Source organism: Coregonus lavaretus (genome assembly GCF_964263955.1).
Source record: "Coregonus lavaretus genome assembly, chromosome: 3".
In the NCBI taxonomy this organism is placed as follows: Eukaryota; Metazoa; Chordata; class Actinopteri; order Salmoniformes; family Salmonidae; genus Coregonus; species Coregonus lavaretus.
This window is the reverse complement of record NC_139990.1, coordinates 43,257,625-43,271,879: the sequence shown is the minus strand read 5'-3', so window position 1 is coordinate 43,271,879 and position 14,255 is coordinate 43,257,625. Positions and strand designations below refer to the sequence as shown.

The 14,255-nt window shown below is 43.5% G+C and overlaps 1 protein-coding gene across 2 annotated transcripts in view; it reads right to left on the bottom strand.

Moving 5' to 3' along the window:
• LOC311113266 (protein Jumonji-like) overlaps positions 1-14,255 on the bottom strand; it is a 100,281-nt gene that overhangs the window by 63,512 nt on the left and 22,514 nt on the right. For both annotated transcript variants that reach the window (XM_084156474.1, XM_084156475.1), the window contains exons 2-4: positions 8,737-8,866; positions 2,517-2,661; positions 1,026-1,198 (exon numbers count right to left, since the gene is read on the bottom strand). In XM_084156474.1, coding sequence (XP_084012600.1) covers positions 1,026-1,198; positions 2,517-2,661; positions 8,737-8,866 — 448 coding nt within the window. The remainder of the gene's footprint in view (positions 1-1,025; positions 1,199-2,516; positions 2,662-8,736; positions 8,867-14,255) is intronic.

The following is a 14,255-nucleotide window of genomic DNA, read 5'->3' as shown; positions in this document are numbered from 1 at the left end:
CCATGTACTGTATGTCATTACACTACCAGTGTAACACCAGATCATGTACTGTATATCATTACACTACCAGTGTAACACCAGACCATGTACTGTATATCATTACACTACCAGTGTAACACCAGACCATGTACTGTATATCATTACACTACCAGTGTAACACCAGACCATGTACTGTATATCATTACACTACCAGTGTAACACCAGACCAAGCAGCGGAGGTATCGATGTTGACAAGTGACAGAGACAGAGACACAGATCGGCATGAATGTATTCTCTGATTTGGTATGCAAGTTTCAGTGTTTGTCTGGTTTGACTGGGTATTCCAACCCCTTCATCACCAGATTAATGAGATAAGCCACTGAGACACATTCAGGCCTGTCTGGGACCTGAAGCTGTCAGGGGGAAAAGAGATTTGTGGTTGAGGTTGAGGTTAGGAGGAAGCCAACCCACAGTATAATGGACTGTAATTCAGATCCACACTAGGACTGGAGCCAGGCCAGACACTCTAAATACTAAGCCCAGTTACAGGCCAGTTAAAGGGAACACAATCATAAAACCCAACCTGTGTCCCAAGTGGCACCCTATTCCCTACATAGTGCACTACTTAATGCGTTAGCTTATGACATTGACGCATTACTTCCTTGTGAGCTCATGTGTTCCGTTCGCATTCGACCAATAAGCTTCTACGACAGGTTGCTAAGTCAGCCCACGACTAAAACTGTTGAACACGTGTGCCATCCACGTCACAGCAGTGCATGAGGGAACACACACACAGCACTTCAACACATAACTGAACTTTGCAATACATATGTGTTCATTTGTGTAAAATGGGATTGGACATGAAAGTACACAGAAGCCCATTATATTGTGGTAGGTCTCCCTTGTAAAATGGGATTGGACATGAAAGTACACAGAAGCCGATTATATTGCAGTAGGTCTCCCTTGTAAAAGAGGTATTCTGACCTCTATGGGACTTCCTGGATAAATCAAAGTTCAATAAAAACTAAAGGTTGCAGGCCACTCACCTCGTAAACAGAGGAAGGTGAGGAAGTCCTCGGTCTTGGGCTTGCGTCTGGTGAGGTCGCTGAGGGGGGAGGTGGGGCTGGGGGACAGGAGGGTCTCAGACAGCTTGACTGGTGTGGCAATGGGGGAGCTGGGCTGAGACTGGGCAAACTTCCTCTGAGCCTGCAGCCGCGGTCTAGCAAGGGAGAGGAGAGACATTTGTACATATACATTCTATGGGCCCTGGTCATAAACCAGTGCACTGAATAGGGAATAGGGTGTCATCTGGGACTCAGATTAAGAAGAGATTAGACAGATATCAATATTACGCTGTTACAAAGAACCAATTGATTAATTGGGGCAATAAATGGAAGTAATTAGAATATCCCTGCCTTCAGTTGATAAGCTCTCTCTCTCTCGCTTCAGTTGATAAGCTCTCTCTCTCTCGCTTCAGTTGATAAGCTCTCTCTTTCTCGCTTCAGTTGATAAGCTCCCTCTCTCTCTTCAGTTGATAAGCTCTCTCTCTCTCTCTCTCTCTTCAGTTGATAAGCTCCCTCTCTCTCTTCAGTTGATAAGCTCTCTCTCTCTCTTCAGTTGATAAGCTCTCTCTCTCTCTCTTCAGTTGATAAGCTCTCCCTCTCTCTCTTCAGTTGATAAGCTCTCTCTCTCTCTTCAGTTGATAAGCTCCCTCTCTCTCTTCAGTTGATAAGCTCTCTCTCTCTTCAGTTGATAAGCTCTCTCTCTCTCTCTTCAGTTGATAAGCTCCCTCTCTCTCTTCAGTTGATAAGCTATCTCTCTCTCTCTCTTCAGTTGATAAGCTCTCTCTCTCTAAGTGTGATCTCAGCATCTCCTTCATGACTAAATTAGGTCAATACTACCCCCAGAGCTCTGGTCAAAAGTAGTGCACTATGCAGGGAATAGGGTGCCATTTGGAACGCAAACACTGTCTTTTGGTGGGCTTTGCTTTCAGGACCACAGAAACACTGCCTGTTACAGAAACACAGACTGTCACAAACACTGCCTGTTCTTTTTGATTGTTTTAATATGATAAAAACAGTTGTAAAAACATTGGTTGATTTTTAATTAGATCTAGGCTTGACAGAATGAAGCAACAGGATAGCTGGCTGTCACACAGCCCGGTCTGATTGGCTGCCAATAGGAGACAGCCGGTGGACAGCAGGAGGCCAATAGACTACACAACGTCCCTTCTTACCAGCCCATCCCTGGTCCAAACAGCAACACAGTGCCAGGACCACAACAGTCCAAACCTCCTGTCCTCATACACACTCAGATCACAACACTATAACATATTGCTGTACTGAGTAAAACAAGCTTTTATGTTGGGTTCTGATAGGGTAAGACCGTTGAACTAAGCTTATGAGGCATTTATAACTTATATTATTCAAGAATCAATGAATATATATAATTAATGTAAAAGTCCAAAAATGTATGTACCAATCCCAGATTGCCCCTTTAACACAGTATAACCACATTGTAATACAGGGAGGGGTCACCTCTTTCTGACTGGATCGTCCCCTGAATACTCGCTGCTGCCATCATTGCTTTGAGACGAGCAGCGTGAGCACTCAGCTTTACCGTTGACTGCCAGTAGCCCTGCCTTTGGTCCTGATCGGCAGCCATGGCTGTGTGGGAAAGAGCCTGTTGGTCAGGGAGAGGGACATCAATTACAATCAACACTAACTGACAGAATCAAACTAACTGACACTAACTGACAGAATCAAACTAACTGACACTAACTGACAGAATCAAACTAACTGACACTAACTGACAGAATCAAACTAACTGACACTAACTGACAGAATCAAACTAACTGACACTAACTGACAGAATCAAACTAACTGACACTAACTGACAGAATCAAACTAACTGACACTAACTGACAGAATCAAATTAACTGACACTAACTGACAGAATCAAACTAACTGACACTACCTGACAGAATCAAATTAACTGACACTAACTGACAGAATCAAACTAACTGACACTAACTGACAGAATCAAATTAACTGACACTAACTGACAGAATCAAATTAACTGACACTAACTGACAGAATCAAATTCAATAGCTAAGCCTACATCCATTAAACAAAAAAAACAAAAAAGAGAAAGTAGGAAACTGTCAGGGGTGGGATTCAATCCCATGTCGCATATGGCCATTTCACTTTTTAACCATGCAGTTATATCTCAAGACGCAAAAGCAGTCATAATAAATTATCCCAAACCAGCAAGCAATCTGGCTTGGCAAGAAAACTGCCTTTCAACATTCCTAATTGTGTTTCTGTTCATTCTAAACAGACAGCTGGTGTTACTGAATGTGATTATTGTTTAACATCTTTTTAGTACCAATACCAATTAAACATTTCAAATCTGATATACTTTTTAAGCACTGGTTTGCTATACTTGGCTGATGCATTTACTACTGTAATAACACTGGCTACAGCCAGCAAACTATCCAGGTTGAACAAAACCAAAAGCCCTGTCATTGTTCACCATTGTTCTAAGTAATTCATCATTGTTCATCATTGTTCTAAGTTGTTGAGGACATAAATACATGCAGCGAACACAGAAACAGAAGTCATCCTTCAGTGTTGCTGTACTTGGGTCTGCTCACAGTGTCTGCGTCCCAAATGACACCCTATTCCCTATTTAGTGCACTACTTTGACCAGGGCCAATAGGTCTCTGGTAAAAAGTAATGCACTATATAGGGAATAGGGTGCCATTTGTCAGGGAATGGCTCCTTCCTGTAACAGAACACCAGGTACTGATTTGCCTGCGGTCCCATTGATAATGAACTGAGGGATACTGAGCTGAATGTTAGAGCGCTTTAATGCTGTAAGAGTGACAATCAGACTCACTCTGTCTGTCTGTGTGTGTGCGTGTATGCCTGTGTGTGTGTGTGTGCGTGTGTGTGTGCACGTGCCTGTGTATGTTTGTGTGTTTGCGCGCGACTGCGTGTGTGAATGTGTCTCTCTCTGCGTGTGTGTGTGCATGTGTCTCTCTCTGTGTGTGTGTGTGTGTGTATGTATGTGTGTGTCTCTCTCTCTGCGTGTGTGCATGTGTGTGTATGTGTGTCTGTCTCTCTCTGCATGTGTGTGTGTCTCTGTGTGTGTGTGTGCATGTGACTCTGTGTGTGTGTGTGTGTGTGTCTTTCTCTCTGCATGTGTGTGTGCATGTGACTCTGTGTGTGTGTGTGTGTGTGTGTCTCTTGCTGTGTGTGTGTGTGTGTGTGTGTGTGTGTGTGTGTGTGTGTGTGTGTGTGTGTGTGTGTGTGTGTGTGTGTGTGTGTGTGTGTGTAAGAGAGCCCATTAGAGAGAAATTAATCAGACAGGCAGGCCACAGTAAAAGCCACAGAAGGGGGCATTATCCAAGGCATTATGTACTTTACTAACAGATATTCACTGTAATCATGGCAGAATGATAATATTCCTAATGGCCCATTGAACTGTCTAGAGAAATAAGACAACTGAAATTAGCACAGCACTAGTCTAACACTGGGAATGGGGATCTTGCATAGCTTTTGTCCAGAGGATGAATAATGTGAGTTTGCATGCCGGTAGTAATGGAGATCTAGGGTCAATGTTCATGAGCTCATTGCTTCTGACAATTTGCTGACTTGTTTACTATGTTTGATATTCTTCTATCTATCGTGTAAAGGAGCAGGCTTCTATGGTACAGTCGATGGTGCTCTGGGCTTCAGGCCAGAAGGTTGAGGGTTCAAGCTGTACAAATGATTGGCATGATCAATCAATCAATGAAATGTATTTATAAAGCCCTTTTTACATTAGCAGATGTCACAAAGTGCTATACAGAAACCCAAACTAAAACCCCAAACAGCAAGCAATGCAGATGTAGAAGCACGGTGGCTAGGAAAAACTCCCTATAAAGGCAGGAACCTAGGAAGAAACCTAGAGAGGAACCAGGCTCTGAGGGGTGGCCAGTCCTCTTCTGGCTGTGCCGGGTAGAAGAGTACAAGTAGATGAGTGGATGAGTGCAAATGAATAGTGCACATAGGAAAGGGGAAAAAGGAGGAAAAGTGATTACACAGAAATCTAATCTAATCTAGTCTGCCTTGAGAATTAATCTGAAACATTAGCACTTTTTGAGAATTCAAAAAATATATTTGAGATATTAGATATTTGTGTGAAAATATGATATTTTCTGTGCAGGAATGCCGTGCGTTGGCTCTTAGCGGTGTTAAACCCAGAGATAATAATAGCCTCCTCCTCTTCCTTGCACAGGGAGATTCCTGCTGAGGTTCAGAAGTGGCCTGGAGTGGCATTGTGGATAGGCTGAGTTGAGCACAGCACTTCATATCTTGACTCAAATGCCAATCAGTCACAAATGTCAGAAGATAGTCTGAACAGAAAGTGAACAAAGGGAAAAGAGGGATGCGTCCCAAATGGCACCCTATTCCCTACATAGTGCACTACTTTTGACCAGGGCCCATAGGGAAAAGGGCCTAAATAGGGAAAATTGTGCCATTTGGAACGCAAGCAGGGAAAAGAGGAATTCCCTCCCATCTTATCACTGTGGGTAAACGGCCAGAGAATAGATGTTACTGTGGGTAAATGGCCAGAGAATAGATGTTACTGTGGGTAAACAGCCAGAGAAGAAAAGCCAAACTGGAAGCATCTAATTGTATATGCAGCGTTCACTTCCTGCTCCATTTGTGTTATTCCCAGATGAGTGTATTTTGTCTTTAGAGCCTGTCTGAATAGCATGATGCTTTTCTACCGTTAGTTTGTGTCTAGGTGTGCATCCCAAATGGTACCCTATTCCTTTTATAGTGAACCACAACTCTACGGGTCGTGGTCAAAAGTAGTACACTACATATGGGGAATAGGGTTCCATTTGAGATGCATCCTAAGTGTTTAGAGCCTGTCTGACTCTGAATGTGTAGGTGTGTTGTTAGAAAGACTGAATCCTTTCATCTTTGCTTTCGCATAAAACAGTCTAAAGCCTTTCTCCTGCCTGCTCAGAATACTCTATATCCATCCATCTCTGGTGTTTGTCTGGATAGGCCAGGTCCTGTGGTGTTTACCTGGATAGGCCAGGTCCTGTGGTGTTGATAGATTAATTTGTATTTTAAGAATAATTACTAAAGGATTTCACCCCAAATACAGTATAAATGTGTGAACGGTGTTAGAGTTATAATGTAGTGTCAACCCACTAACAGAGGGGGGGGGGGGGGGGGGGGGAGTTAGAAACTGTTGAAAGCATTCCAGGGCAGGGGCGGTGTGTTCATTAGGGCGATATGGGCGACGCACTGCCAAACGGGAAAAGGAAGGGATTTTTTTTCTAATCAATTATATCACGGCAACAGTAGTTATCAGTGTTCTAATCTAGACGTCTGATCTGCCACTAAATGTCCAATCAGGCTAAAGTCGTGCTTCAAACGGCCCCGCCCCTTTTGGGGCGATTTCAATCGCCCCAGAAGTCTCTCATAGACTCTCATGTAAAATCTTTTTTTTTCAAATATCAGAGCTTTCAATACAATCTCTATGGGTTCCGGGAGGGCTTGCACTTACGAGCTTTCGTCATACGTAACATAACCATGAACGTAACTAAGAAAAGAGCGGGTAGCAGCGTCAATCAATTCACGTACTACTGTCAAGATGGCTAGCGTTCAGTGCAACTCGATTGTCTCTTTGAAAGAAGTTCCTTTTTGTCGGCGAACAAATCAAGATAAATTGGCAACGAAACAATTACGACCTCCCAGACCAAATTTAATAATTCAACAGGTTTCTACTAAAGGGGGAAAGTCCTACACCCGAGGATTTTCCAAAAATTGGTACGAACAAAAAACCTGGCTAGCAGGCTGCGATGTAGCTAATACAGTCTTCTGCTACCCCTGCTTACTCTTTCACCCTGAAGGCGGCACAGCAGACAGCACCGCTTGGACAGCGACTGGTGTAACGGACATGCACCATCTTTCAGAAAAGATTAAGAAACATGAGCTGTCAAAGACCCACATGGATAGCTGTTTGAGATTGTCTGCTTTGGGGAGAGTGAACATTGCCACTCAACTGGATGAGGGATACAGGCTAGCTGTCCGCCGCCACAACGATGAGGTTAGCAAGAACCGCCACATCCTCAGCCGGCTAATCCAGTGTGTGAAGTTTTGCGGAGTGTTTGAGTTAGCTTTGCGAGGCAAAGATGAAACTGAGGGCTCCACCAACCCTGGAATTTTTCTTGGACTTGTCAACTTTGTGGCACAATTAGATGAGGTGTTTTATGGAAATGCATATTGTTTATGCAGTGTTGAGGAATGTGAAAGAACACCCTTGATTATTTTTACTGTGATAACTTATTTTGCTTTTGTAAGCCAACACTTTTGAGATCAGTCAATAAATGCTTCTGCTATTGACTTATATGCTGCCCCTGTCTTCATGTTGTTGCTGGACATATCTTTTTTTAAATGTGTGTAGGTCACCTAAATCATCAGAAAAATTGCCCCCCCTGAGAATTTTTTCAGGAGCCGCCACTGTTCCAGGGTGAAGGGGACTAAGAAACGGTTTATAGGTGGGCGGAGCAAAGTGCCTTTGTGTGTCAAGGGGTATAAAAGCTGTATGTATGTTTTTTGGCGCCAGAGCTCTCCATGATTAAAAATACAGATCATTCTTGCTGGTTGCGGACCTTTGTTTAATTCATGATTAAACCAGAGAATTTACACCCTCTGGGAATTATTCAGAGCATTAAGTTTGATTAATTAGAGATAGAAATTCTCGTGACAGGTGTTTACCTGATAGGCCAGGTCCTGTGGTGTTTACCTGGATAGGCCAGGTCCTGTGGTGTTTACCTGGATAGGCCAGGTCCTGTGGTGTTTACCTGGATAGGCCAAGTCCTGTGGTGTTTACCTGGATAGGCCAGGTCCTGTGGTGTTTACCTGGATAGGCCAGGTCCTGTGGTGTTTACTTGGATAGGCCAGGTCCTCTGGTGTTTACTTGGATAGGCCAGGTCCTGTGGTGTTTACCTGGATAGGCCAGGTCCTGTGGTGTTTACTTGGATAGGCCAGGTCCTGTGGTATTTACCTGGATAGGCCAGGTCCTGTGGTGTTTACCTGGTTAGGCCAGGTCCTGTGGTGTTTACTTGGATAGGCCAGGTCCACTGGTGTTTACCTGAATAGGCCAGGTCCTGTGGTGTTTACCTGGATAGGCCAGGTCCTGTGGTGTTTACCTGGATAGGCCAGGTCCTGTGGTGTTTATCTGGATAGGCCAGGTCCTGTGGTGTTTACCTGGATAGGCCAGGTCCCGAGGTGTTTACCTGGATAGGCCAGGTTGGAAAATTATAATATTGTACTATATGAACAGGAGGCTATTTCACAAGGAGGTATAACATGTATTTGTGAATACCAAAATTAGCCTATTCTTTCTCACTTCTTCTATCCTCATGGAACCAGACTACCCACTGCACTCACATTTCGTTAAGTGAAACAGAATTTGGTCTGGCTGGTTTAATGAGGCTAAAGAAACTAACTGTGCTGGAGAACCATTTGCATGCTGTGGATGTGTTAGAAAAAGAAACAGTCAACACAATTGTCATTTGTAAGGTACTGCAGGCTATTGTTGAAGTCCCACTGACAAAGGCTTCCTCCCAAATGGCACCATTTTCTCCCATAGGGCTCTGGTCAAAAGTAGTGCACTATATAGGGAATAGGGTGCCATTTGGTATGTGACCATTGTGACGATCAGAGCTCCAGGCGAGAGACTCACCATTGATATTTCCTGTGCCGAGGCCATCTGTCACCTTGTTCCTCTGGGTGTTCTTAAACTCCTTCAGGGAAAGGTAAAGCACCTTCCTCACCTCGCGCTCCTCTAACCATGGGATCCCATCGCTGTCGTCCTGAGAAAGGAAGCGGGACAGACAGGGTTAGCAATGTGGGCTTACTGTAGCAACGCCAAGGTCTCAGAGAGGGAAGAACATCATAACTGTTTTCACAACTTGTGTATGTCCCAAACTGGCACCCTTATTCCTTATATAGTGCACTACTTTGGACCAGAGCCCTATCAGCCCTGGTCAAAAGTAGTGCACTATATAGGGATTAGGGTGCCATATTAGGCTGAAACCTTTCACGCCACTGAATCCATTCAGTGGATGGAACTGATTTCTTCTGACAGTGCAAGATGTGAAAAACTGCAGAAGTCAACAATGCTCTGCAGTATCTATGGCCTACACACACACACACACACACACACACACACACACACACACACACACACACACACACACACACACACACACACACACATACACACACACACACACACACACACACACACACACACACACACACACACACACACACACACACACTGGGCCAGGTAAGAGCCAACAATTAGTCATATAATATAATGCTTTCATTTGTCCCTGTCAAAGCAAGTCCTGCAGGCTCTAGTTTTATCTTATCTTGATCATTGTCCAGTCATGTGATCAAGTGCTGCAAACAAAGACCTAGTTAAGCTGCAGCTGGCCCAGAACAGAGCAGCACGTCATGCTCTTCACTGTAATCAGAGGGCTGATATAAATACTATGCATGCCAGTCTCTCCTGGCTAAAGGTAGAGAAGAGACTGACTGCATCACTTCTTATTTTTTATAAGAAACAATGTGTTGGAAATTCCAAATTGTTTGCACAGTCAACTTACACGCAGCACTGATACACACACTTTTCACAGTACCCAAATCCAGAACAAATTCAAGAAAGCATACAGTATTATATAGAGCCATGATTGCATGGAACTCCGTTCCATCTCATCTTGCTCAAATGAACAGCAAACCTGGTTTCAAAAAACAGATAAAGCAACACCTCACGGCACAACGCCTCTCCCGTATTTGACCTAGATATTTTGTGTGTATCTATTGATATGTAGGCTACGTGTGCCTTTAAAGTGTATGTAGTTCTGTCCTTGAGCTGTTCTTGTCTGTTAATGTTCTATATTATGTAATGTTTCATGTTTTGTGTGGACCCCAGGAAGAGTAGCTGCTGCTTTTGCAACAGCTAATGGAGATCCTAATAAAATACCAAAATACCAATACCTGTCACCTTGAGCTGATCCAGTCCTACACAGAGTGGGTCCCTTTCAGTTGTGGGGGTTGCGTCCCAAATGTCACCCTATTCCCTATATAGTGCACTACTTTTTACCAGAGCTCTATGGACCTTGGTCAAAAGTAGTGCACTATGTAGGAAATAGGGTACTATTTGGGACAAAGCCTTGCTCTACACATCTCCTCCCATTGGACCTTGGATGCAGAAATTACCGAGAGAGCTTTTCAGGAACAAAGCATTGAAGCAATACCCTGGGTAAGATGTATGGCAGGCAGTCAGGCAGCCTACCTGTGTGTGACTATAGAGCTGGGCTACGTCCAAAATGGCACCCTGTTCCCTATATAGTGCACTACTTTTGACCAGGGCCCATAGGGCTTTGGTCAAAAGTAGTGCACTATGTAGGGAATAGGGTGCCATTTGGGACAGACCCCTGGTCTCACTGCTGGGTTTTTGTTCTATAAATCACAGGCTTTCATCGCTCAGGTTATGTCCCAAATCACACCCAGGGCTCTGGTCAAAAGTCAGTTTGAAATAGTATTTGTTCAGCTGGAGAGCACCAAATTGAACGTGGGGTTTTTCTCTCTCTCTCTCAGCTAGTCAACTTTCATCTGGGTACTGACAAAGTGGAAATGAACCCAAAACAACACTTACGGTAATGAATGCATCATTTAGACTAATGCATCCTGTGCGGTGTATCTGTCTTGAGACTCAAGCCCCGGCACCACAGTAGTAAGTCTAACTAAGCACCAGTCAAGGCCAGCCAGTACAAAGAGAGAGTCATTACAAATACTTGATATGAAATGCTGTTGAAACTTGATATCATCTGTGAGAGAGAAGCCATAGGGCACGTGTCAGAGAGGGTTTCCAACAGGCTGGGTTGTGTTATTATAGCACACATTGCCTGTCGGTCGTGTCCCAAATGGCACCCTATTCCTTATATAGTGCACTACTTTTGACCATTGGGCTCTGGGTGCTATTTGGGACGCAAGCTACAGTGTTTGAACAGCATACATTCCTCCTCCAGAAGCTGTTCCTGTGTGGATCTCCCCTCTTCCTGTTCCACATATGTAGGCTATTCCAGCTGAACCGCATGACCCACATCTCTACACACACACCGACACACCGACACACTCACACAAACAGACGGACACACACACACACACACTCACACCACACACGGATGCACACACTCACATTGAAAATCCCATATAGCACTGTGTCTAAGAATTCCTTTCACGTTTACTGTAGCAATGCTGCTGCAGCGAAGGAGTTTCTTGGAGTGACAGAGCCACACCATGATGACCATGAATCAGAGTCTTTGTGACATCACACATGCACACACACACACACACACACACACACACTGACACACACACACTGACACACACACACACACACACACACACACACACACACACACACACACAGGTAATAAAAACCCTTCTGGCCTTTAGCCAATATGTCAAGTCCTTCTCAACACAGTGATAATAGTAGCCTGCTGAATGTCCCAGCAAAAATGAGTGACAACAGTAGCCTGCTGAATGTCCCAGCAGAAATGAGTGACAACAGTAGCCTGCTGAATGTCCCAGCAGAAATGAGTGACAACAGTAGCCTGCTGAATGTCCCAGCAGAAATGAGTGACAACAGTAGCCTGCTGAATGTCCCAGCATAAATGAGTGACAACAGTAGCCTGCTGAATGTCCCAGCAGAAATGAGTGACAACAGTAGCCTGCTGAATGTCCCAGCATAAATGAGTGACAACAGTAGCCTGCTGAATGTCCCAGCAGAAATGAGTGACAACAGTAGCCTGCTGAATGTCCCAGCAGAAATGAGTGGGCTACAGTATCATTACAAGGAGCTTCTTCAGGCTTTTCTCTTATAAGAGTGGGAGTGATCAAGCTAGCCTAAAAAACATGCAATCTTCACACGCACAGTGCTGTGTAGACGTGTGTTTTAGCGTCTGCTAAATGTTATACATTATACATTGTTTTCTCCCAAAGCACTCTCATAAGAGTGAGACATCAAGTCATGTGATCTCAACCTGGTCTCAGAGCATTTCATATTATTCTGTACGTAAATCGCAGACTCTCCATTTAGTATGATATGTTACGTTTCGTATGGTATGTATTAATTTGTGGATGTCCATCACCCATTTTGTATGATACTGTATGTTACGATTTACAATTCATATTATATGTTACGAATTCTGGCTAGGTGGCTAACGTTAGCTAGCTGGCTAACGTTCGCTAGGCTCGGGGTTAGGGGTTAGGGTTAAGATTAAGTTAAGGAGTTAGGTTAAAGGGTTAAGGTTAGGAGAAGGGTTAACTAAAAGGGTTAAGGTTAGGGTTAAGGGAAGGGTTAGCTAAAATGGTTAGGGTTAGGGGAAGGGCTAGCTAACATGCTAAGTAGTTGAAAAGTTGTTAAAAAGTAGTAAGTAGTTGAAAAGTTACTAATTAGCTAAAATGCTAAAGTTGTCCGTGATGAGATTCTAACTTGCAACCTTTGGACTGCTAGACGTTCTCGTTATACGCCCACCCAACCACCTTACTTCAGTTTTTGCCTTAAGTAACCATCTGTCTTATGTAACCATACCAATCGTAACATTTCGTACAAATGTTAGTGTCCCGGATTTACATGTACTATGCTACGTTTAGTCTATGACACCAGGCTGGTAATCTTCACACTTACAGTACTGTGTCCGTGCTTTTCACGACACCCAAAGTCACTTTACATACACAAGAAAATTGGCAGGATAAAATATAAGTAAACAGACTAACCATGGAGAACACTAAACATGATGACAGACTAACCATGGAGAACACTAAACGTGATGACAGACTAACCATGGAGAACACTAAACATGATGACAGACTAACCATGGAGAACACTAAACATGATGACAGACTAACCATGGAGAACACTAAACATGATGACAGACTAACCCTGGAGAACACTAAACATGATGACAGACTAACCATGGAGAACACTAAACATGATGACAGACTAACCATGGAGAACACTAAACATGATGACAGACTAACCATGGAGAACACTAAACATGATGACAGACTAACCAGGAAGTGAACTAGACAGAGGATAATTTTTTTAATTTTTTAACCTTTATTTAACCAGGTAAGCCAGTTGAGAACAAGTTCTCATTTTCAACTGCGACCTGACCAAGATAAAGCAAAGCAGTGTGATAAAAACAACAACACAGAGTTACATAGGTGGTAAACAAAACATAAAGTCAAAAATACAACAGAAAATATATATACAGTGTGTGCGAATGTAGTACGTTATGGAGGTAAGGCAATAAATAGGCCATAGTGCAAAATAGTTACAATTTCGTATTAATACTGGAATGATAGATGTACAAAAGATGATGTGCAAATAGAGATACTGGGGTGCAAATGAGCAAAATAAATAACAATATGGGGATGAGGTAGTTGGGTGGGCTAATTTCAGAATGGCTGTGTGCAGGTGCAGTGATCGATAAGCTGCTCTGACAACTGACGCTTAAAGTTAGTGAGGGAGATAAGATGTGATCCCAAGGTCTGGTGTGTGTGAGGACTCATGCAGCTGAATTTTGAATATGTTGAATTCTGTCCAGTGTTTTGGCGGGGAGTCCGTTGAGAATGGCGTTGCAGTAGTCCAGGCGTGATAAATAAAGGCGTGAATTAGGGTTTCAGCAGTGGTGTCAATGACAGAGTAGACTTATGTTTTAGCGTATGCTAAATGGTATACATTATATATAGTTTTCTCCCAAAGCACTCTCATAAGAGTGAGACGTCAAGTCATGTGATCCTTACACTTATAGTATCGTGTAGGCATGTGTTTCTGTCCCAGAGAATCCTTCATATTACCCAGGAATCTAGACTGAACCAGATCAACTCCTTCAGGGAGGACCTAACTAACCCAGAGCCTGTTTTATTTATGAACACTTTGCACTTGATCTCATGAAATGCCACAGCTATAAATAACCATCACCTCTGAATCACCCCTTGAGCAAGTGTAGCTAGTCATCTGGCAGATATCATGGAGGGAAAAAATCCTGCATTTCAGGCTGTTCAACACTGTTCAACAACAGCCTAGACTGAGGCTGCATCCCAAATGGCACCCTATTCCTTATACAGTGCATTCGGAAAGTATTCAGACCCCTTGACTTTTTACAAATGTTGTTACATTAC